The sequence below is a fragment of the Choloepus didactylus genome, chromosome 18 (assembly GCF_015220235.1).
Source record: "Choloepus didactylus isolate mChoDid1 chromosome 18, mChoDid1.pri, whole genome shotgun sequence".
In the NCBI taxonomy this organism is placed as follows: domain Eukaryota; kingdom Metazoa; phylum Chordata; class Mammalia; order Pilosa; family Megalonychidae; genus Choloepus; species Choloepus didactylus.
The window spans coordinates 35,573,761-35,597,468 of record NC_051324.1 but is presented as its reverse complement, the minus strand read 5'-3'; the positions used below and the strand labels follow the sequence as shown (position 1 = coordinate 35,597,468).

The 23,708-nt window shown below is 37.2% G+C and overlaps 1 protein-coding gene and 1 pseudogene across 2 annotated transcripts in view; one reads left to right on the top strand and one right to left on the bottom strand.

Annotated features, from left to right (window-relative positions):
* Window positions 1-10,572: 10,572 nt before the first annotated feature.
* The window catches only part of INTS2 (integrator complex subunit 2), a 46,989-nt gene continuing 33,853 nt past the window's right edge, over window positions 10,573-23,708 (top strand). For both annotated transcript variants that reach the window (XM_037809521.1, XM_037809520.1), the window contains exons 1-8: window positions 10,573-10,710; window positions 12,042-12,348; window positions 12,983-13,121; window positions 14,691-14,793; window positions 15,652-15,765; window positions 19,421-19,551; window positions 19,770-19,943; window positions 21,911-22,137. In XM_037809521.1, coding sequence (XP_037665449.1) covers window positions 12,056-12,348; window positions 12,983-13,121; window positions 14,691-14,793; window positions 15,652-15,765; window positions 19,421-19,551; window positions 19,770-19,943; window positions 21,911-22,137 — 1,181 coding nt within the window. In that variant the 5' untranslated portion in view covers window positions 10,573-10,710; window positions 12,042-12,055. The remainder of the gene's footprint in view (window positions 10,711-12,041; window positions 12,349-12,982; window positions 13,122-14,690; window positions 14,794-15,651; window positions 15,766-19,420; window positions 19,552-19,769; window positions 19,944-21,910; window positions 22,138-23,708) is intronic.
* Window positions 17,833-18,785, bottom strand: LOC119514009 (annotated as a pseudogene).

Genomic DNA, 23,708 nt, shown 5'->3' with positions numbered 1-23,708 from the left:
TAAAGAATATCAGTCAACAAGAGGAGAAGGGTGTTCTAAGCAGAAGGAATGGCTCTTATTGGAAAATACCTGAGGAGAGAAAATCATAATGTTAGACATTAGTTAGTATGGTTTAGTAAGAGTGGAGGAAGATAGAAGCCCAAGATGAGGCTAGAGAGAAAGAGGTTCAGAGGTCAGATGGATTACCTAAGTGCTGAGTATAAGGCAATAGTTAGAATTAGGGCCAAGATTGTCATAATGCAACCCAATTTCACTAAAAACAAACAATAAATTACAGCTCTTTGCTAATGAAACACATCCTCAGATGCAGACTTAGACCATGTGGATGTTGGTACCTTACATACTATTTTGAGGATTTGGAATGTAATCCTAAAAACAGATACCACTGAAAGGTTGGTTTTAAAGAGAGGAGGGACAAGATCAGATTTTTATTTTTGCAAGATCACTGGCTGCAGAGTAAAGAAAAGTGAAGAAATCAGATAAAAGAATATTACTAAAGAGATGGCAATCATAGAAGTAGATCAACTTGAGATTTGTGAGGAAGCAGAACGGACAGGACCTGTGTTTGACTGGATGTGGAAAGATAAAGAGAAAAGGAAGATTGAAGAATGAATTACAAAAGACCAAGATGTAGAGTGAGATCCTTCAGGGTTCTGTTCCCCCACAGAATCTTTGAACAGCTACCAAGAACCGGCAGAGCCAACTTTCTCAGAGCTTCAGAAAACAGTTAATGGTTGCAGTAACTGGATGAGCACTGAATCAAGGAAAGACAACTTCTAAAAATGGTAGGAGGGCTAAACCTGAATCCTTGGGTGGCCGAGGGGCTTCCTCTCAGCCTTGGAGCAAAGAGCCATCGGGAGCCGCGGATCTCAGCTTCCCAGGGGACAGAGTAACAGCCATCTGTAAAAGCAGCTCACTCTCAAGATACTTTAGAAATATGTGACTGAAGAGCTTTGAAACACCCCTGAATCCAAGCAAGGTCTTTAGAACTGTAACAATGAGCAGAATTTTCCTTGATCTTATTTGTGGGACCTATCTGTTCTGTTGTACAAACTGTGGTACGATCCTGACCAACCGCTCAGAACTCATCTCTGCTAGTTTCACAGGCACCACTGGCAGAGCATTTCTTTTTAACAAGGTGCTAATCTCCAGTACAGTGAACTTCAAGACAGGGTCATGTTCACTGGCTGCCACACGGTTCGAGATGTGAGCTGTAAAACTGCAATAGCAAACTGGATCTATGAGTTAGCCATGTAAGACAGCCAGTGTTACAAGGAACATGCTCTAGTTTGAGAGAGTGATTACTTTTGGGAAAAAAAAAGAGATAAATACCATCTTTCCCCAGGGCTTCTTCACTAAAGACAAAAATCTACTTACATACACTGTCACCTTAGTTAGCATCAGAGTTGGATTCATGAACTGTGGGACAAGAGGTTGTGACAGTCTAAGATGGAAACTTTCTTCTCGTTAAATTTTTTTTTCTATTTTCCATTCAACAGCTGTGTGTGGAAAGAATATTATGCAGATGCCATTATTGTTTTTCTTTTCTATGTGTACATCTTGAGGCAGAATAGTCTATATGCAGCTACATTGTGGGGTATGTGAGGAAACAATCTAGGCTATTAGAGTGAAAAACTATGTTTTGAGTAAATTTTGAGAGGAAAATATGTCAAGAGCATGCTTTTAAAACTTAACTGGGGCCTCATTTTAAAACTTTTTTTTTTTTACAGCCAGTTATTTCACCTGATTTGCTAGCTTCAGAGAGGAGATCCGAATTTGTAACCAGTACTAAAGGGTCAGTGTTAATATGGCTTGTGCTGGTCATTGTGCCAATATTCTTGTTGGAGATGAACCATAGCACCAGAGCCCATTCTTCCTTGTCAGTCTTGACCCAAAGATGTCACCATTCCTAATTATTTGTCACCACATAATTGGTGTTGATTAGAAAATTTTTCTGAAATGGGGCAGAACTGCTGGTTGTCTTTTTTTCATGTTACATAAGCATAGTAATATAAATAAAGTAATAGTTGGATGTTCTTGGTCCTGTGCTACTTATAAAATCACTTTTTAAAAGAGGAGTATTTGAGAAGTAATTTTCATAGTAGTGTTTCTTTTCCTCTCTTAGCTAAATTGACCATGTATAAGATACTGCTCTGTTTAAATTAAGGCATACTGTTTAAAACCTATGGTGTTGCATTTAGAAAACAGTTGAACAGAATGCTGATGTGCACTCATGCAGGAAGCATTTAACCTGCATCTGTTTTAAAAGAAGGGGGGAAATGAAGCAGCCTCTCTAAAAATACTACTTTACAAAGCATTTCCTCCACAATTCTGCTTTGATTTTGACAGTCTTTAAGGCCTAAAAGTTTCAAGAAAGATTAGATCTCTCATTAGCATTATTTTTTCAGATCTTCCCTTAGAAGTTCAACTATTGAAACTGACTGTACTTGGTCCTCTCAGTACAAAGGGATCAAATTTGACTAGGTATTATTTCAGCCCCAAATTTATGACATTATAAAGTATTAAAATGTAAATGTTTCTTTACCCAAATACTTTTAGATATTCTAGTATTTGCTTCTGACAGAATAAATGGCATTAAGATTGGCTAATTTAAATAAATGAATGAAATTTTTAGTGGTCATTTTCTAGGTCTTTGTCTAGTAAGGAAATTTGCCCCAATTTAATTAGTGGAATCTTCTGTCTTCAGTTTTAGAAATGACTTCTGAGTATAGTACAGGAACTTAGAAGTTCCTCTTATTTACCTTTGGGCTCTCTTGGTTCAGTAACTGTAATACTGCATTTGAGATAAGTGGACATAAATTCTTTTCATCCTCCTTTACCAATAACTAAATCTTCAAGCATTAAGAAACTGGCGTTCAAAGAAGGAGCTAAGATGGTGGCATAGAGATGAGTGGAAGCTAGTTAGTCCCCTGGAACAACTAACAAACAACAGGAACAACTAGTAAATAACCTGGAGTAACTGCCAGGAGACAAAGGTGACTGTCCACTCATCATACAGCAACCTGAATTGGGAGGAATGCCCAAGATCACAGCATAAAATCTGTAAGTAAAAACTGCGGACCCAAGCCGAGAGACCCTCACAGAAGCCTCATGGAGCTAGAGAGCAGCACTCTCTGAACAAGCAAACACACCTCATCCCAGCTCCAACTGGAGTTTTAATGTTAACCACTCAATATAGACTGCGAATCCCCAACAAGCAGACAGAGGCTTTTGGTGACAACTGACCTTGCAGAATCAGGGGACCTATGTGTTTTGGGATAGGGAGCCCAAATGATCGGGTGCTATCTCTGGCTGATGGGTGAATCTGGGGGCCAAAGACTCACCCTGAAAGGGGGCTTTCTGTCTCTTCCTCTCTCTCTCAACCTGGGTGGCTCAGTGGAGAAAGCCTCAACCGTTTTCGGCTTGCAGTACTCTACAGTAGAGAAAGCCTCAGCCATTTTAAACTCGCAGCACTCTGATCCAGACAAGGGTGGAGATAGCAGAGTCAGAGAAACAAATAATCTATTTATATGCAAATGACCTTTCTCTAGGGGGCATATCTTCTCAAGAGGAAAGAGGTGGGTCCCAGCTCTACTACCCCCCTTCCATTCAGAACAGACCCCAGAGCCTGGGGGAAAACAGCCCCCTGCCGCACATCTTACACCAGTCTGGAGTGACAGGCTGACAGGCGCCACCTGCTGGGCAGAAAAGCATAGGGTGTGTCAATCCTCTAAGACACACCATCAGGGAAACCAGATACTGAACATTTCCTCCTGGGACCTGAGTCTGTTCTCGTCTGGGAAATCCTGACTGGGGTGGGCAAGGAGGTCGGATGCCTAGACAACAGAAATCTACAACCTACACTAAGAAAAATGAAGTTATGGCCCAGTCAAAGGAACAAACTTACACTTCAACTGAGATACAGGAATTTAAACAACAAATGCTAAATCAATTCAAAAAGTTTAGAGAAGATATGGCAAAAGAGATAAAGACTATAAAGAAAACACTAGGCGTACATAAGGCAGAAATGGAAAGTTCAAAAAAACAACTGGCAGAATCTATGGAAGTGAAAGGCAAAACACAAGAGAGGAAAGACACAATGGAAACATACAATAGCAGATCTCAAGAGGCAGAAGAAAATACCCAGGAACTGAAGAATAAGGTATCTGAAAGCCTACACACAAAAGAACAGATAGAGAAAAGAATGGAAAAATATGAGCAACATCTCTGGGAACTTAAGGACAAAACAAAATATAAGAATGTATGTATCATTGGTGTCCCAGAAGAAGAGAAGGGAAAAGGAGCAGAAGCAATAATAGAGGAAATAATCCATAAAAATTTCCCATCTCTTATGAAAGACATAAAATTACAGATCCCAGAAGCACAGCATACCCCAAACAGAACAGATCTGAATAGGCCTACCCCAAGACACTTAATAATCAGATTATCAAACATCAAAGACAGAGAGAATCCTGAAAGTGGCAAGAGAAAAGTGATCCATCACATACAAAGGAAGCTTAATAAGACTATGTGCGGATTTCTCAGCAGAAACCATGAAGGTAACAAGGAAGTGGTATGATATATTTAAGATACTGAAAGAGAAAAACCACCAAACAAGAATCCTATATCTGGCAAAACTGTCCTTCACATATGAGGGAGAGTTCAAAATACTCTCTGACAAACAGACAATGAGAGCATTTGTGAACAAGACACCTGCCCTACAGGAAATACTAAAGAGAGCACTACAGACTGATAGGAAAAGACAAGATGAGAGGTTTGGAACACAATTTTGGGTGATGGTAGCACAGCAATGTAAGTACATGGAACAAAGATAACTATGAATATGGTTGAAAGAGGAAGGTTAGGAGCATGTGGGACACCAGAAGAAAAGAGGAAAGATAAAGACTGGGACTGTATAACTCAGTGAAACCTAGAGTGCTCAACAATTGTGATAAAATGTACAAATATATTTTTTCACGAGGGAGAACAAATGAATGTCAACCTTGCAAGGTGTTAAAAATAGGGAGGTATTGGGAGAAAAATACAATCAATGTAAACTAGAGACTATAATTAACAGAATCATGCTTCTTTAATTTAATAATTAACAGTATTATGCTTCCTTTAATACAACAAAGGCAATATACCAAGGTAAATGCAGATAAGAGGGGGGCATAGGGGAGGGGTGTGAGACTCTTGGCATTGGTGGTGTTGTCTGACTCTTTTCTACTTTGATCTAAATTTATCTTTCCTTTTGCTCCTTCCTAGCTGTCATGTTTTTTTTTTCCTCTTTATTTTTTCTTTTTCTTTTGCCTCTCTACCTTCTTTGACCCTTCCTCCTGCTTTGTGAAAGAAATGTAGATGTCCTTATATAGATAGTGGTGAGGGTGGTGAACACATAAATACGTGATGATACAGGGAACCATCGATTATTTACTTAGGATGGACTGCATGGCATGTGAACAAAACCAGCTTAAAAAAAAAATGGGTTGATGACGAAAACTTGAGGGCAATATACTGAGTGAAATAAGCCAGACACATAAGGACAAATATTGCAGGGTCTCACTGATAGAACTAATTGTAATATGTAAACTCATAGACATGAAATATAAGTTACCAAGATATAGAACTAGGCTAAAGAATGGGGAGTGCTAGCTTAGTATGAGCAGAATGTTCAACTAGGATGAACTTAAATGTTTGGAAATGAACAGAGGTGATGGTAGCACGTTGTGACAATAACTAACAGTGCTGACTGGTGCGTGAATGTGGTGGAAATGGGAAGCTCAGAGTCACGTATGTCACCAGAAGGAAAGTTGGAGGTTAAAAGATGGGAATGTATAGAACAGTAAACCTTGTGGTAGGCAATGTCTGAGATTCACCGTATAAATATTAGAAATCTCTTTCATGAACCAGAACAAATGTATGCCACTACAAGTTAATAATAGAGGGGCATACAGGAAAAAAGTATATACCTATTGCAAACTATATACTACAGTTAGTAATATTTCAACATTCTTTCATAAACAGTAACAAATGTATTATACCAATAGTACGAGTCAATAATGGAGGGGGGGGTGGTTAGGGATATGAGAGGATTTGAGTTTCCTTCCCTTTTTTTTTTTTTTTTTCCTTCTTTGTCTTTATTTCTTTTCTGGAGTAATGAAAATGTTCTAAAAATTGAACAAAAAATAATTGTGGTGATGGATGCACAGCTGTGTGGTGGTACTGGGGGCAAGTGATTGTACACTTTGGATCTGGATAATTGTATGGTACGTGAACAATCTCAATTAAAAAAAAAAAGAAAAGAAAAGAAACTGGGGTTTATCCCCATTCATTTTCATATACTGGTCTTTGATGATATGCAGATTCCTAGTAGCATGCCTTACTTACAGCACTGTGTGCACATGCTGTCACAGTAAAGTATATTTTCTCTTGCAAAACAAAAGTAGGAAATCCTCATTGTTGCTCTTGCTGGCCTTTCCCCTCCCCCCTTCCCTGACTCACTGTGGAGCCAACCTGCACTGTCAGTGTGGGTCCCTGGTCCCGGTTCAGTAGGGATCAGAGTAACCGCTATGTGTATTCCGGGGTGCATGTATAATTGTGCCAATCTATCTGGTACCAGCTTGAAGGACTGAATCGGGACACTTGTCTCTGGTTTGTCATCCCATAACTTGCCCTGCTTACATAAGTAGTTTGTAGACAGCTAAATCAGTATAAGAAACCTCAAAATTGCAGTGGCCTGAGGCAAAGGATTACTGGCTTTAAGACATAAATAGAGGGCCCAGGACTGGCACAAAAGACTATTTTCATAGGGAGAAGTGGGGGCATTCAAATGCATGTAGACAGGGGTATTCCTAAAGCCACAATTACCTGCCCAAGACAAGACACATGGTCAGAAAAGACAAGAGGGGACCCTGCGACTTTGCCTTGGGCTGTTTTTATTTTTGAAATACTTTCAAACTTGCAGGAGAGTTACAGAGATAATGCAAGTCCCATAAAGAGAACACCAACATACCCCTACACCCCTGGACACCTAGATCCACCAATTATAACATAGTGCCACATTTGCAGTCTCATTCTATCAATCCATCTATCTGACTATCTCAATCCATTTTCTGAACACTTGAGTGTCAGTTTTATACATCATGCTCCTTGAACACTTATACTGACACATACACTTCCTAAGAACAAGGATATTCACTTATGTGGTGTTCAAGTTCAAGAAATTTAATACTTACAGTCTATATATTCAATTTTTTCATACGTCCCTAAAATATCCTTTGAGCCTATTCTCCTCCCTTGTTAGATCCCATCCAGGATCACTTCTTGCATTTAATTGTCATTGTCTCTTTTTTTTAATTTTAAAATATTTTTCAATTACCATACAGTGTATTTTTTCACAGTTTCAGTTATTTCCTTATTGTGAAATATACATATACAAAAAGATAATATATTCCAAAGATTGATTTAACAAGTAGTCACATAGGAAATTTCCTAAGTTGTTATAAGTTTACAGTACCAGTTTCAGTTATTTACTTATTGTGAAATATACATACAAACAGGTGATAGCTTTCAAATTACAATTTAACAAGTAGCTATGGAACAAATTTCAAAGAATGCTATGTGTTACAGTTCCACCATTTCAATTCTTTCCTTCTAGATATTCTAATACCCTAGCAACTAAGAAAAAGACAATTATATAGAGATTCGTTATTCATAATCCTTTGTTAAATTCCATCTTGTCTGTTGCTTCCCCTTCCTCTAGTTTAATCACTTTCCCAATCTTCAGGGAAGTCTAGGCAGTGACCATCTGTGCCAGTTTGAATGTATTATGTCCCCCCAAATGCCATTATCTTTGCTGTAATCTTGTGTGGGCAGACCTATCAGTGTTAATTAGATTGTAATTCTTTGCACTCCACCCAACCATGGGTGATGACTCTGATTGGATAATTTCCATGGAGGTGTTGGCCCACCCATTCAGGGTGGGTCTGAATTAAATTACTGGAGCACTATATAAGATCAGACAGAAGCAGCAAGCAGCTACAGCCAAGAGGGACACTTTGAAGAAAGCACAGGAGCTGCAGATGAGAGACATTTTGAAGATGGCCATTGAAAGCACACTCTTGCTCTGGAGAAGCTAAGAGAGGACAGATTCCCCAAGTGCAGCTGTGAGTGACATTTTGAAGAGGAGCTACAGCCAAGAGAGACACTTGGAAGAAAGCACAGGAGCTGCAGATGAGAGACAGTTTGAAGATGGCTGTTGAAAACAGACTCTCACTCCGGAGAAGCTAAGAGAGGACAAATACCCCAAGTGCAACTAAGAGTGACATTTTTGAGGAACTGCAGCCTAGAGAGGAATGTCCTGGGAGAAAGCCATTTTGAAACCAGAACTTTGGAGCAGACGCCAAGCCACGTGCCTTCCCAGCTAACAGAGGTTTTCCAGACACCATTGGCCATCCTCCAGTGAAGGTACCTGATTGCTGTTGTGTTACCTTGGACACTTTATGGCCTTAAGACTGTAACTGTGTAACCAAATAAACCCCTTTTATAAAAGCCAATCCATCTCTGGTGTTTTGCATTCCAGCAGCATTAGCAAACTAGAACACCATCCTAACTTGTTCATTTTTGAAAAGGGGTGTCGACATTATGGGAAAAGGAGACTCATCTGGTTGATATTCTTGAAGAGGCTATTGTCTCTGGGTTTTGGGAATATCTGACATAGGAGTTCTCTGAAGGATTTAAGTTTCTAAAGAATACACTTAGTGAGTGAAACTTTTATAGAGTCTCAGATAGGGATACGGGTATTTAAGGTTTTCAGGATTATGGTTGACTTGGGCTTATCATACTGTGGTCATTTGGCGTTATCTAGTTGAAACTTACATAGGTGTAACCTCCAGGATAGCCTCTTGACTCCATTTGAATTCTCTTAGCCAGTGAAACCTTATTTTGTTGCCTTTCTTTTCCCCCTTTTGGTCAAAAAGGGATTCTCAATTCTTTGATAGCAGGGCCAGGCTCATTCCTGGAAAACATGTCCCACATCAAGGAGAGGGTGATGAACTTATTTGCAGAGTTAGGCTTAGAGAGAGAGAGAGAGTCCACATTTGAGCAACAAGAGGTTCTCTGGAAGTGACTCCTAGGCATAATTATAGGTGGGCTTAGCCTCCCCTTTACAACCGTAAGTTTCACCTGAACAAGCTTCAAATTCAAGGGCTTGACTTATAAAGTAGGGGGTTCCTAAGTTCACATAACATATGTCCACAATTATCCACCCATATCTCACATTATCATCACTTAGTTGTACAATCCTCATCACTCTCCATTTAAAACAATTCTCGTACCTCTTAAAACACCTCGTACCTCTTGTCAGCCCTTAACTATTTGTCCCTAGTATTTGTGTGGTACCAGTTAAATATTCCTATTAAATATAGTCCCTAGTATGCAATAGGTAGATTTTCCCCATATACTCTTGTTTTCAACTCTCTGTGCTAGTGTCATACCTTAGAAGTATATTATGCAAGCACCTATCTATATTTGTAGTGCTGATCTGTGGGAAACGTGCCTTTAAACAACCCCTTTCAATCCTATTCATATGTAGTGAAATAGAACATATGAGTATTATTGCATAAAAGGTTTGTTTCATTTATATGATATATACTATATATTTACATTACATATGTTCATAATGTATACCATTTTATATTTTATAATATATAACACTTATATTTATTATACATATTATATATATTTATATATGTGGGTATATATGCATAAGCATGTTCTAGATCACAGTGTGAAATATATTACTTACTGTGAGTCAAGTAGAAAAAAGTTTGAGAAGCACTGCAACACATAATAGTTCTTTTCTTCCTTTGCTGATCTTCCATGTTGAAAGCCAGACTTAATTTTTAAAGAGATTATTCCCTCCATCAAAGCCTTGGAAACTATAAAGTACTATATCCCTGTAAAATATTTTTGTTTCCCACTCGTAGCACAATATCTGATAAATTTCTGTCGAGCAGTCAAATTTTGCAGATTCCAGAGAATTCCTGAAACCCTACTCACTCAGGGTCCTTTTAAGGATCTATGCACCTACATTAAGAACCATGAAAGGAAGATACTTAACTTGTAGACGGTGGGTGTGTTAGGTAGAGAGCGGAAGAAGGGTCGGGAATAGATTTCTTTTTAAGGTCTCTAACAAATTCTGGGACTCTACAACTATGGTGGTGGGAATGTACAGGTAAAGATAGAAGGAAAAGATCACAGTCTGGTTCCATTAGAGTGTTCTCGTCAACGAACAGTGAGGACAACTTTAACATTTCTTTCACATACGATAAGTCATTTAAATGTCACAATAACTCTGTGATGATGAAACTGAAGCTCTGAGGGATTTAGTGCTTTGTCCAAACAACAAGGAAGGCAGACTCAGGAAAAGAGGCTGGAACTACTGTTCAAAATACTCAGGGGTGAATGTGGGCAGGACAAACAGGGAAGAGGAAGGGGCGGGATCGCGCGTCAGCGCCGACGTCTCTGGGTTTCCTCTAGCTGCCACTCTGCTTCTCAGTTCAGTACGGTGGCCGACGGGAGTCAGACGCTGGAGATGAATGAAGGTGCTGCGCGCTGGTTGAAGCAGTTTCTCTCGCTTTCCCCTGCCTCCAGTCCCGGTTCCGGCCCTGTGCGGTGTCCCTATTCTACCCTCAGTGCATCACCGACCCGGTTAGTTCCGGCGTCTGGGTTCTTGGTTTCCCGGGTCGACTCCCGGGCTGCTAGAATTGGGGTATCCGTATTACTGCCTAGGCCCAATTTCGGACCGCGCTCTCGATTTATGCCACGTCCCGCCTCTAGACTGGGAGGCCGGGGGCGGGGGGGTCCTGGGAGGCTGGTGGGTAGATCTTAAGGTATGCAGCATCTGTGTCTCAGGCCTCAGCGCGTTACCCGTCCCTTGTTAGCAGCCGGCCTGACTTTTCTCCGCCTGAGGGACTGGTTCTAGTTAACGCCCGGAGCGAGACCTTTAAGCATTTAGGTCTTGGCGTCTCTGTTCTAACAGCCCGCCCCTCTGTTAAATGGCCAACTGCTCCTGCTTAGGTTGAGAGCAACTTTCCTGTCCACGATTCAGCTACTCACGATTCTGCTTGTTTGCAGGTCTTGAGATAGCTTTGGCTACTGACTCATTGCTTCCCCCCCCCCCCCCCCCCCCCCGTCTACCAAAGACGGAGAAGTGATCAATTGGTACTAGTCTTTCTCCCATAGCTAACAGCACGTATACAGCTGCTTTTTATCCAGTAATACAGGGGACATGGGATAGTGTTGGGGCCGCTACATCCTTGACTGAGTCTGGAGTTGCTTCTGGCCAATGCAGTAATTTCGCAATGCTTTTACTGACTCATTCAGAATGTGAGAGAGAAGCCTAGCTGTTCTCTGCGTATGTCAGGTAGCCATGTGAAATTGAAGATCTAGGGTAAATAGGGCATTCACAACTATGACCATTCCTTTAATCTTATTTACATGTCTTCTGAAGTTTATATGAAAGAACTTTACTTGCCCTTTGCTTGGTATCACAAAATGGGCAAAAGACACAATTTCATCCTTATTTATTTATTTTTAATAATGATCCATATAGTGTAAGGTGGTCAAATGTTATCTATCACTGCATTGATTGGTAAATTGGTGAAGTTTTCGGAATGGAGATATAGTAGTTGAGCGTAGTAATATTACTTTGGGCCTGTTACTTAATGTATCCAGATTTCATATTCTTTCTTTGTAAAATAAGAGTATTAGGGCAGAAGATTTTGTAAGGCTGGAAGAGAACTTAATATACTCTGCTTTGTTTTTTTTTTCTCATTTTCCAGATGGTAGTAAGAAACATAGGGAGAGAGAAAAGCCTTGCCTTTAATTGTGCTAGCAACTGTGCCAACCTAGGGACTTTTAAAAGAAGCACCGTGTTTTTCAGAGTTTTTAAAAAGAGGGCTGTTCCTATATGTGGGATTCATATCCTTGCTTTCTTTTTTTTTCTTTTTTTCTCTTTTTCTTTTTCGTTTTACCATTAGGATCAACAGTGGTAATGACTGAATGTACAAGTCTTCAGTTTGTCAGCCCTTTTGCCTTTGAGGCAATGCAAAAAGTGGATGTTGTTCGTCTGGCATCTTTAAGTGACCCAGAATTAAGACTTCTCCTGCCCTGCTTAGTGCGGATGGCACTTTGTGCTCCTGCTGACCAGAGCCAAAGCTGGGCTCAGGATAAAAAACTTATCCTTCGCCTTCTCTCTGGAGTGGAAGCTGTCAACTCCATTGTTGCATTGCTGTCTGTCGACTTTCATGCTTTAGAACAGGATGCCAGCAAAGAACAGCAGCTTAGGTAATGTTATGTTATTTAATAGATGAATTAGGTTTTACTTGGAATTACCAAAGGACAGGGAATCAAAAATTTTCCAGAGCTTTTGGTGCTTTTTATTGTATACACACCTCTAGAAAAGAGAATAATGAAAATCTGAACTTTGAAGAGCGTTTTGTTTAGAGCTTTTGTATTTAGATTTAATATTTAGGTTCTTTTGAATCCCTGCTATAAAATGTTCTTTCGAGAAGGTGGCCATGTACACTGTATATCTGCGCTAAATGGATTAGGGCAATTACTGTCAGTGGGAAGTGGGTAGGATAAATTCCCCTAGATTAAAAGGATTTCTTGGAATCACCTAGAATGCTTTCTAAGCTTAAATTGACTCCCAAAGATTCTGGGCAGATGTTGCTCCTTCCCTGTCCGTTGTGAATCCAGAATTATTAATAAGTGAATGTTAATTGTCAGTTGTGATGTATTCTTTATGAAGGTTGTGACACCAAAATAGATGGGCAAACTAGTATTTCAGAAAATAATAGAGAGCATTTAAAATTCATCTATTCTTTTGTAGATTATTTCAATAAAAGATAATTTTTACTCTGTTATTTCCATACCAGTGTTCTCATAATTGCTGTTTTACATGTTTGCACTTTATCAGGCATAAACTTGGAGGAGGCAGTGGAGAGAGCATCCTGGTTTCACAGCTTCAGCATGGACTGACATTAGAGTTCGAACATAGTGATTCACCTCGTCGATTGCGTCTTGTGCTTAGTGAACTGTTGGCAATTATGAATAAGGTGACTTTCCTTTAATCACAGCATAAAATATGTCATGATTTGATATCTAAACATAGAAGGTAGACAAAAACAGAGGCAAGAAGGCAGGCAGGTTACATTTTCTTCTACATATTTCCATTTGTTATACAAGTGTTTTCCTTTTAAAGGCTGAAAAGGATCTTAAATGCTTGCCTTAAAGACTTTCTTTATAACTATTTTTTGTGTTGTATCTATTCTATATTCTATTATAGGGATTTTGAGAAGATATTATTTATGTACATGAAATAATAAATTATATACTTTATTACAACCAAGTATTCTCTAAAATACATGGAAAAAGTCCATTCTTTTGGACATGTACAGTGAGGTCATGACATTTGGAAAGGAATATATCTCAAGACTTGTACAAATTATGAAATTTGATAGACTCTTTATGGGATATAATTTCCCCCATAAAGTATAGCCAAGTATAACTGATTCTTTTAGACTCTGAATGAGTATATTATTCTTATAGACCCTGAATGAGTACTAACTACTTCATGTATACAGTGAGTGAGAGTATCAAAGCTGAATTAGATGTAGGATAATTGGCTAGCTTTACTCACTAGTTGACTGAATTGCTTCTGTGTACCAATGAAGGCTATTCAATTTCTTTTCTCAGCAAAATTATAGATTATGTTATGTCATGAACCTTTTATTTATGGTTATTTGAATTATGGTTAACTGAAACTCTGAAATTTAAATTTGTGAATGTCAAGGGTCTACCATAAAAGGACTGAATTGAATCTTCATATTAAGATGACCCAGAGTTTCAGAAGCAAATTACTCAGGGTAGAATTTTGGGGTCTGTTAATTTGTAGTAAATAAATTTAGTTTTTTGTATTGTGGACAAAGAAGACTAAATTCTGTTTCCAAAGAAAATACTGGGAGAGGTTTTTAGCCAGTTTTAGATAAAGTTTTTAAGATATATGACAAATCTATGTAAAACTTCTTTCAAGTGGAAACAATTATTTCCTTCTACTCTTGGCTACTAAACTGATACTCTTTAATTTCAACCAATATTTTCCTTACATTTTTTTCTTACTTGGCTCTAATAAAGTAAGTGAACTTTCTCTTGTGGTAGGTTTCCAGTTTTTCAGTTTGGCATTTTTTAGCGTATGGGAAATGTGGTGACCAATCGAAAGCAGGTGCTTTTGTTGACCTAAGTTTTAATTCTTTGTTTTTCCCACAGTTTATCCAGAATCAAACATGAATTGTTATTCAGTTTACAGTTTTTTGGCTTTTTTTGAGCAACAATTTATTTTGGTAGCGTTCTTACTTCATTTCTTTGGCTTGTTTTATCTCTTAATTCCTGCTCTCTCCAAATATTTTGATAGAAATCAGTTCTCGAGACTGATAACTTTTACGTCTGAATAGTAATTAATAGGACTGCTAATTGGGGTTAAATTGGTTGCAATTTATTGCTGTAGTATATTAGTGATATGAGCCGAATAAATAATTTAAAAAACAGTAAGGGATTTAATTTAATTCATTTACTGAAATTAATAGAATTCATCACTTGCCTTTTCTTTTTTCTTTCTTCTTTTTTAGGTATCTGAGTCCAATGGAGAATTTTTTTTCAAGTCTTCTGAACTCTTTGAAAGTCCTGTCTATTTGGAGGAAGCTGCAGATGTGCTTTGTATTTTACAAGCAGGTACTGTACTAAGTGCTAAGATTTATTTCAGATATAGTTGCTTGTTAAATGAAACTGTATTATTAAACTGGAACATGGTGTTATTTTAAGGATCACCTAACAAAAATGTATCTTGAATGTTTTAAGTCAAAATAACTGATAATAGACAAAGATCAAGTAAATTATATTATAGTATGGCATATTGTGTAACCATTAAACTGGTGTATTTGAAGAAATTTACATGATTTTGGAAAATGTTTATGATATATTAAAGAAAAAAGCAAAGGGCAAAGTAGAAAGTAGAATATAATCCCGGTTTTGTTAAAAGTTAAAACATAAACATTACTCATGGGAGGATAAAAATAAAGTATTTGAAATTATCAACTCTGAGTTATGGGGTTAGAGCTGATTTTAATTTCCTTCTTTGCACCTTTTGTATTTTCAGTACACTTTCTAATAGGCATGTATGATCAGAATTCAAAGATAAAGGACGTAAAAAAGCAAAGAAGATTTTCATGGAAATAACTCTTTAGACCGGCTCTGTCCACTAGAACTTTCTGCAGTGATGGAAATGGTCTATGTTGTGCTGTCCAATACAGTAGCCACTAGGCATGTGTGGATATGGAGCACTTAAATTGTGGCTATTGTGGACTGAGGAAATGAACTATTTTAAATTTAATTTTGATTAATATAAGTTTAAATTTAATTAGCCACATGTGACTAATGGCTATTTTATTGGACAGCTTAATTTTCGACTATGAAACCTAAGTGCTTTAATTTAATCGATTTTAGGTGACATCTGTGAAATATGAAAAGATGTTTAATGTATACAATGAAATATCTACCCTTAGTAGTAATATTGACTTTGTTTTCTTATAGAGCTCCCTTCCCTGCTTCCTATAGTTGATGTAGCTGAAGCCTTGTTACATGTTAGAAATGGTGCCTGGTTTTTATGTCTATTGGTGGCCAATGTTCCTGATAGTTTTAATGAAGGTAAATAAAAATGGGATATTGAAGAGATTTGCTTGGGCATGTATAGGACCTATGTTTTTGAACTTTGAAGAAATAATTATGGGATTTATTTGAGATTTATCTTTTGGAAGTTTATTAGTGAGTATCCATTGTAGAAATATCAAGTTTATAGATTTCACAATTGTACTGAGATTTTAAATTTAATACAGTGAGTGTGTAGATTTTCTTGTTGTTGTTGTCAGTCACCAGTACTATTCTAGGACAATAAAAAATACTAAAGGAATAGAAAATATGATCCTTCTGCTCAGGGAGCAAAGTAGAAGACCATCCATCTGTGACATAGCCAGAGTAATGAGATATGTGGAATCAGAAGTGCCTGTGATCAGTCATTTGTATTTTAGCCTTATTGCTGCCAGTTTACAGAAAAGTATAGGGTAGAAATTGAGGAAAATAAATTAAAAATTTTAAACTCTATTTCATATTATTGGTGATGAAGATTGTTTATTTGGGTTTGAGTGATATAAACATAAAAACAATACACATTTGTTGAGTGAGGTGATTTGTGAAATGGGAGCCAGGGATGCAAAAGCACTAAAAACAGTACACATTTGTTGAGTGAGGTGATTTGTGAAATGAGAGCCAGGGATGCAAAAGCACTGATGTGGCATCAAAATTCCTAGCTTTGTCACTCACTTGTTGTGTGATCTCTTTCAAGATACTTGACATCTCCTCTGTTAAATGGAGATATTGATATTAATATTCCCCTTTTATAAAAGATTTATTGAATATCACATGATATGTGAAAGCACTTTTTGAACTGTGTCCTTGCTGATTTTCTGCCTTCCTGTTCTAAAAATCACTGAGAGAGGAGTGTTGTCCTCAAATATAATTGTGGATTTGTCTATTTCTTCTTTCAGTTCTACCTTTTTTTGCTTCATGTACTTTGAAACTGTTTCATTGGGTTATGTTCTTCTTGATGAAATGAGCCTTTTTTGAAAAATGAAATGTCCTTTATCCCTGGTAATATTCCTCATTCTGAAGTTTACTTTATCTTATATATTAATACAGCCACATCAACTTTCTTATGCTTAGTGTTTGCATGGCATGTATATATTTCCATTTTTTAGTTTTTAATCTATCTGTGTCTTTTATTTAAAGTAGATTTTTTGTTGGAGGATATAGTTGGGTCTTAATTTTTTTAAATCTAGGTGAAATCTCTGTGCTTAGATCACTTACATTTAATATGCTTATGGTGAAGGTTAGGTTTAAGCCTATCATCTTCCTTTTTGTTTTTTATTTGTTTCATGTTTGTTCTCTATTTCCTCTTTTCCTTTCTTTATTTGGATTGAAATTATTTTAGAATTCTATTTTATCTCCACTAACTTTTCTGCTTTATTTTTTAGGAGTTGCTCTAAGGTTTATAGTGTACATCTTTAACTTATGGCAGTCTTCCTCCAAATGATTTTATGCCCCTTCACATATAATGTAATATATTTCTATTTTTCCTCTCCTTCTCTTTGTTCCATTGTCATAAATTCTGCTTCTACATGTGTTATCAGTCCCACACTACATTATTATTTTTGCTTTAAACAGTTATGTTTTAAAAAGTTAAGAAATGAGGAGAACGTCTTTTTATTTACCCACTTATTTACCATTTTTGGTTTTCTTTATTCCTCTGTGTAGATCTACAGTTCCATCTGGTATAATTTCCCTTTAATTTGAAGAACTCCTTTTACATATCTTGTAGTCCAGGTTTGCTGACAACAGATCTTCCCAGCTTTTGTTTGTCTGAACAGAAACCTTCATTTTGCCTTCATTTTTTTTTTTTTTCACATAAGGAAGCATTTATTTGAGGTTTAACATGAAATCATACAAATAAAATTTGTATAAACACAAATCCACACTGAGGCATAACACAGCAAAGGACAAAGTAAAAACAAAGAAAACTAATTGGCAGCTATATACAGTTGGACAGTTGTGTCTTGTACACTAGAAAGTCTTTTACAAAATAATCATCTTAGATCAACAGAAGACCAATCTTCAACATTGTCCTGCAAGATGGGTTACTTTAGTATTTCCTCCTCTTTTCTCCAAGGTCCTCTTTTAGTATGGCTGGTAATTGTTTTGGTGATTGCCAACCCCTCGAGATGCCTTGCCATATGTGCTCTGTTGGCCACTGTAGTCTGTATATCCCTGTCCATATCCATAGTTCCCATAGTTATACCCAGTATAATCATATCTGCTATAGCCACTATAGTTCTGATCACCACCATAGGCACTATTGTAATTTCCATATCCTTGATCATAATAGTTATTAAATCCTTGGTTCCAGTTTTGGCCCTGACCTTGTCCTTGACCCCTTGTACCACCTCGTCCAGCAGCTGCAGCAACTCTTCCTCCTTTCTGTTGTTGCTGTTGCTGCCTATATACCTCTTTGGGTTGTGCAACTTTGATTTCACACTTTCCAGAACCAATTTGATGGTATCTGCTTTCTAATAATTTCTTTACTGGCTCTTCATCTGTATATGTGATAAAACAAAATCCTCTTCTTTCATTTGTTTTTGTATCCACGGGAAGTTCAATATTTTCGATCTCTCCAAATGCTCTAAAATATTCTTTTATTTGCTCTTCAGAAGTATCTGAGCTCAGTCCACCCACAAAAACTTTTTTAGGGGGTTCTTTCCCTTTTAAAGCCTTTGCCCTTTTGGGGTCTTATCAATTTGCCATCCAGTTTGTGTTCTTTCAGTTCCAAAACCTTATCAACGCTAGCATCTTTGAAAAGCACAAATCCAAATCCTCTTGATCTTCCAGTTACTGGATCTGTTTTAATTGTGCAGTCTACAACCTCTCCAAATCGAGACAAATATTCAGTCAGATCTTTCTTGCTTGTATCCCAGCTCAAGCCTCCAATAAACATTTTACCGTCATCCTGCTGATTCTTGCTCGCGTTAATCTTGGATCCCTCTGCGAATTCCTCTATGTTGCTGTACTCGTTCATGTCCTCCATGGTGGCGGAATTGTCGGTAGGGGGGTGCTGGTGCGTAGACTGAGGCCTGGTAGCCGCGGCAGCGGAGAGTTGTATGGAGCTGGATTTAAAATGGCGGCAGAAGAGAGCTTGCCTTCATTTTTGATAGTTATTTTCACTGGGTGTGAAATATTAGGTTAATGTTTTCTTTTAGCTGTTTAAAAATGTCATTCTGTTGTTTGTGGTAATTTTCATCTCTACTTTTCTGTGTATAACATTTCTTTTTTCCTTAGGCTGCCTTTAAGACTTTTCTTTGTCAGAAGTTTTATTGATTATGATGTGTCTTGGTATGAGTTTCTTTGTGTTTATCCTCCTTGGATCATGGAATATCATTGTTTCATCAGACTTGGAAAAATTTCACGTTTTATTTCTTCAGATATTTTTTTCTGATCCCCTCCCTCCATCCTTCTGAGACTCTAGTTATAAGTACTGTACATTTTACTGCTTGATATTATCCCACAGGTCACTGTTCATTTTTAAACCTCTTTTTACCTTTTGCTTCATTTTGGCCAATTTCTGTTGCTATGTTTTCATTCCCTGATCTTTCCTTCTGTAGTGTCTAATTTGCATAAATTGATTCTCAAAGCTGCATAAATTATACTTTATGTCTTACTTCAAAGCTTAAAGTAATAGAGGTTCTTAAATATTCAGTTTGTAGGGGCCTGATCAAGAATGGAGAACGACAAGATGAGGAAAGTCTTGGAGGAAGGCGTAGGACAGATGCCTTACGCTTCTTATGTAAAATGAATCCTTCCCAGGCCCTCAAGGTCCGAGGCATGGTGGTAAGGGATCCTGTTATTTTTATGAGACATAGGCTTTTATATTAGGATCAAGAATGTTCACTTGAGAATCTTGTAGGGCTTGGGAATTATAGTGATATACTAGATTGTGTTACCTTCTTATTTTGGTTTTTATGTTTTGTGAAAGCTCATGTCATTCTAAAGCATCCTGGCATTTTTCCTTATGACATTGAGTTCAGTTTTTTTCCTTGCTGTGTTAGGTGGAAGAATGTCACTTGCCAGGCCTTGGAGTAGCTTTGACATTAGATCATACTAAAAATGAAGCGTCTGAAGATGGAGTGAGTGATTTGGTTTGTTTTGTTAGTGGTTTGCTTCTTGGAACAAATGCGAAAGTCCGGACTTGGTTTGGAACTTTTATCCGAAATGGACAGCAGGTAAGGGATGAATATCTTTATAGGCTAATGGTCTGGAGGTATTGGCAATTACTAAAAGAGTAAGAAACAATTTTCGGATGATATCATTAGATCAGTGGTTCTCAAACTTCTTGGTCTTAGGATCTCTGCATTTTTAAAAATCATGGAGGATACCAAAGAGCTTTTGTGTATGTGGCTTTTATTTGTTGATATTTGCCATTTAGAAATTAAAATGGAAATTTTTGAAATATGTGTTTAATTCATTTTAGAATAACAATAATAGCCCCATTAAATTTGAACATAATGCATTTTTTATGGAAAAAAAGCAAAAATGATTTTGTGAGGAGTGGTATCATTTTACATTTTTGCAAATTTCCTTAATGTCTGCTTATTACAAGCCTTTGGAAAACAGTGCTATATACTCATGAGAGAGTGAGAGTAAAAGAGACAATAATGTCTTAATATTTTTAAGGAAACACTCTTAAATACTCTTGGAACTCCCAGGGTTCCCATGTCTGAGAACTGCTGCATTAGATCATTAAAATAAGTTATTATTATATTTATTTTTTAATAGTTTTTAACTTGCAAAATATTTACTTTTTCAAAAAACATTTCATAATAACTCTGTGAATGAAGACTGATTTTTTTTTAATTCAATTTTTTGAGATATATTCACATACCATACAACCACCCCCCGTGCACAATCAGTTGTCCACAGCACCACTATACAGTTGTGCATTCATCACCACATTTGATCCCTGAACATTTTCATTACTATACACAAAAAAAAAATAAGAATAAAAGTTAAAGTGGAAAAGAATACTAAAAACATCCCATCCCCCCATCCCTCCCTATTATTCACCTACTCTTTGTCCCCACCCCTCTACTCATATGTCCATGACTGTACAAAGGAAGTGGCTTTCACAAAGGTTTCATAACCACACAGTCACACAGTGCAAACCACACAGCTACACAATCATGAAGACGGATTTTTTACTTGTTAAGTTTCACTCAGCTAGGCAGTAGCATGTGTCCAGCTTGGATCCTCCAGACTATTTTTTATGCTACTGAATCACCACACAATTCTATATTCAAGTTCTACTCTATTTCTAGCTCCTTTAAAGCCGATTTTAAACTTTACTCTTTTAAAGGAAGTTAGCTTTTATCATATTCCTTCTATGTGTCAGAAACTGTGTTAAGCAGTTGACCTGCTCATCTTGTTTGTAATTGTCATTCGAATGTAGTACATTTTTCTTCTCTAAGTTTAATGTTATTGCTACAGCAGGTTTGCCATATTTTACTTGGAAACACTAAAAACAGTAATTAGCATTTGCAAAGCCCTTTACAGTTTAGAAACGCTTTCTTTGTTCATTCATTCATACATTTAACAGACATTGAATGCTTGCTATATGTCAGGCACAATGTTAGGCCTTGCAGAAAGAGAGATGATTAAGATGTTACCCTTGTCTGAAGAACTGTGGGGTGACAGACTTGTAAACTCTTAAATTACAACAGTCCTATAAGGTAAATAATATAAAATATTCATTTCCTTGTCATTAGGAAATTGGGGTTCAGAGAAGTTAAATAATGTGCCTAAAAGTACATAATCAGTTAATAGCAGAGTTGTGATTTAAACCCAAGATCTTCGGTCTCCAGAATCTGAGCACTTTCTACTATACCACATATCACTTTGTTAGTCATTATGTACTTAAAAGTACTATTTAAAAAATATTCTGCAATTCAAATTGTCAATGATTTAGTCTTTCCTTTACAACCAATCTGAATTAGGGTGACTAGAATATTCTTCAAAGGAATCAGTGAAATTGGATTTTGAGTTTGCTTAATTGGTTAAAAGAGATTCTGCAGTTATGATAGCCTCACCACATGGATCAGTTTCAGGTGTTTTAACTGGGGAGCTTTGTTTGAACTTCTTTTAATTTAGTAAGTGTCCCATGCTGTTTTCCTTTTGTGGTCTATATTTGTTATAGAGAAAAAGAGAGACCAGCAGTTCTGTCCTTTGGCAAATGAGAAGGCAGCTTCTTCTGGAGTTGATGGGCATTCTCCCCACAGTAAGAAGTACCCGCATTGTGGAAGAAGCTGATGTGGAGTTGGAGCCCAATGTGTCTGTGTATTCGGGGCTGAAAGAAGAGCATGTTGTGAAAGCCAGTGCACTCTTACGTCTGTACTGTGCTTTGATGGGGATCGCTGGACTCAAGTATTCAAGAGTTTAATATTTTACTTTTTTATCATTTTACTTTCTTATTTCTACTCCCAAGAAAGTGAGCCAAGGCCTTTTATTCAGAGGTTTTGAGTTTTCTACTGAGCCCAGATATAGGCTGGCCTATATCAAGAATGAAGTCTCAAGACAAAGTATTTCTAGCTGGGGCATATCCATTTATTTTAGTCTGATCTTAAATAGAATTATGGAAATATTAGAGGGGCCAGAGCAGTTCAGCCATTTCTTGTCCCCATAGTTTGACAAGATTATACTGAATGATCTGTGAGATTTTACTTGGCCTGTGCAACTAGTTGAAGTCTCTCCTATATTTCCTTTTACAACTGAGAGCATAAATTATTTCAAAGTGATAAGATGTGATTATTAAGCAAAGCTTTCTTATTTAATGACTGTACTGTATCCTTTTGAATAATGTCCTCAGCTGTTATACATACAGTCCTTACTTTTCAGTTTAGTTAAATAATACAAATCCCCCAACAGTACAGTAATTGCATAAGGCACAAACTACTGTGAGCTCTTCAGGCCACAGGTTACTGTGTGGATAACAGGTGCAATTCATAATCAGTGACCATTCATGTCACTTCTTTAAAAGATTATCTGTGGTTGGACACTGCATATCCATTATTCAGTTTATATGCAGACAGCAAAGCATAGTTGTATTGCCTCCTTGTCTCCCAGTTATAAACCCGCATGATATAAAAACGGATAATTGAAAGAGGGAACTGACCAATAAATGAAAATTCAGCAAAGAAAAAAAAGTGATAACATTGGAAGTAACATTTGAACCACACATAAGTAGAAGAAACAGCTGACTACAGAAATGTTGACACTACTGTCATTTGAAAGGCTCTAGATATATAGCCAGAGATAGTGAAGGCAAACTTGTTGACATAAATGAGGAAAGTGATGAGGACAAAAATGTTGAAGATGTGCCAGGGTAAGTGATGCTGGTAAAACTCTTCACATTGAATGAACTCTCAGAGATATTTCCCTAGTGAAAGCACAAAGCATAAAATGTTGGAAGCTGATCCAAACTTAGAAGGAAGTCTGACAATTCACCAAGTCACAGAAAAGATTCTTGCTTGGTATCATGAGTTATACGATCACAAGGAAGTGGGAAGGGCTGTTCAAATTGCTCTTGATAAGTTTTTAACAAAGAAATAAAACTTTAAAATCTCAATGTTTCTAAGTTTTCCATTACACTATATTAAATAAATATTATTACTATCTTTTCATTTCCCTATGCAATAACTGACAAAAAAATTTTGTCAAATTCTATAAAATCTTTTGATACTGGGTATTTCTAAAAATGTCTTTATTTTACTTTGACACTTGATTGATAGTTTGGTGGGGTTAGCGTTCCAGGTTGGAAATAACTTCCTCTGAGAAATTTTTGGACAAAAAATTTTAGAGGTCACGGAACAACTGTAATTTTTCCCATTGATTATTAAGATCATGTTGAGTGGTTTCAGCTTGCATGGTCATTTTTATGGTCCCACACTACAGTGGAAAGTGAGGACTACCTGTATTTGGGTTTGAGGAAAAACGCT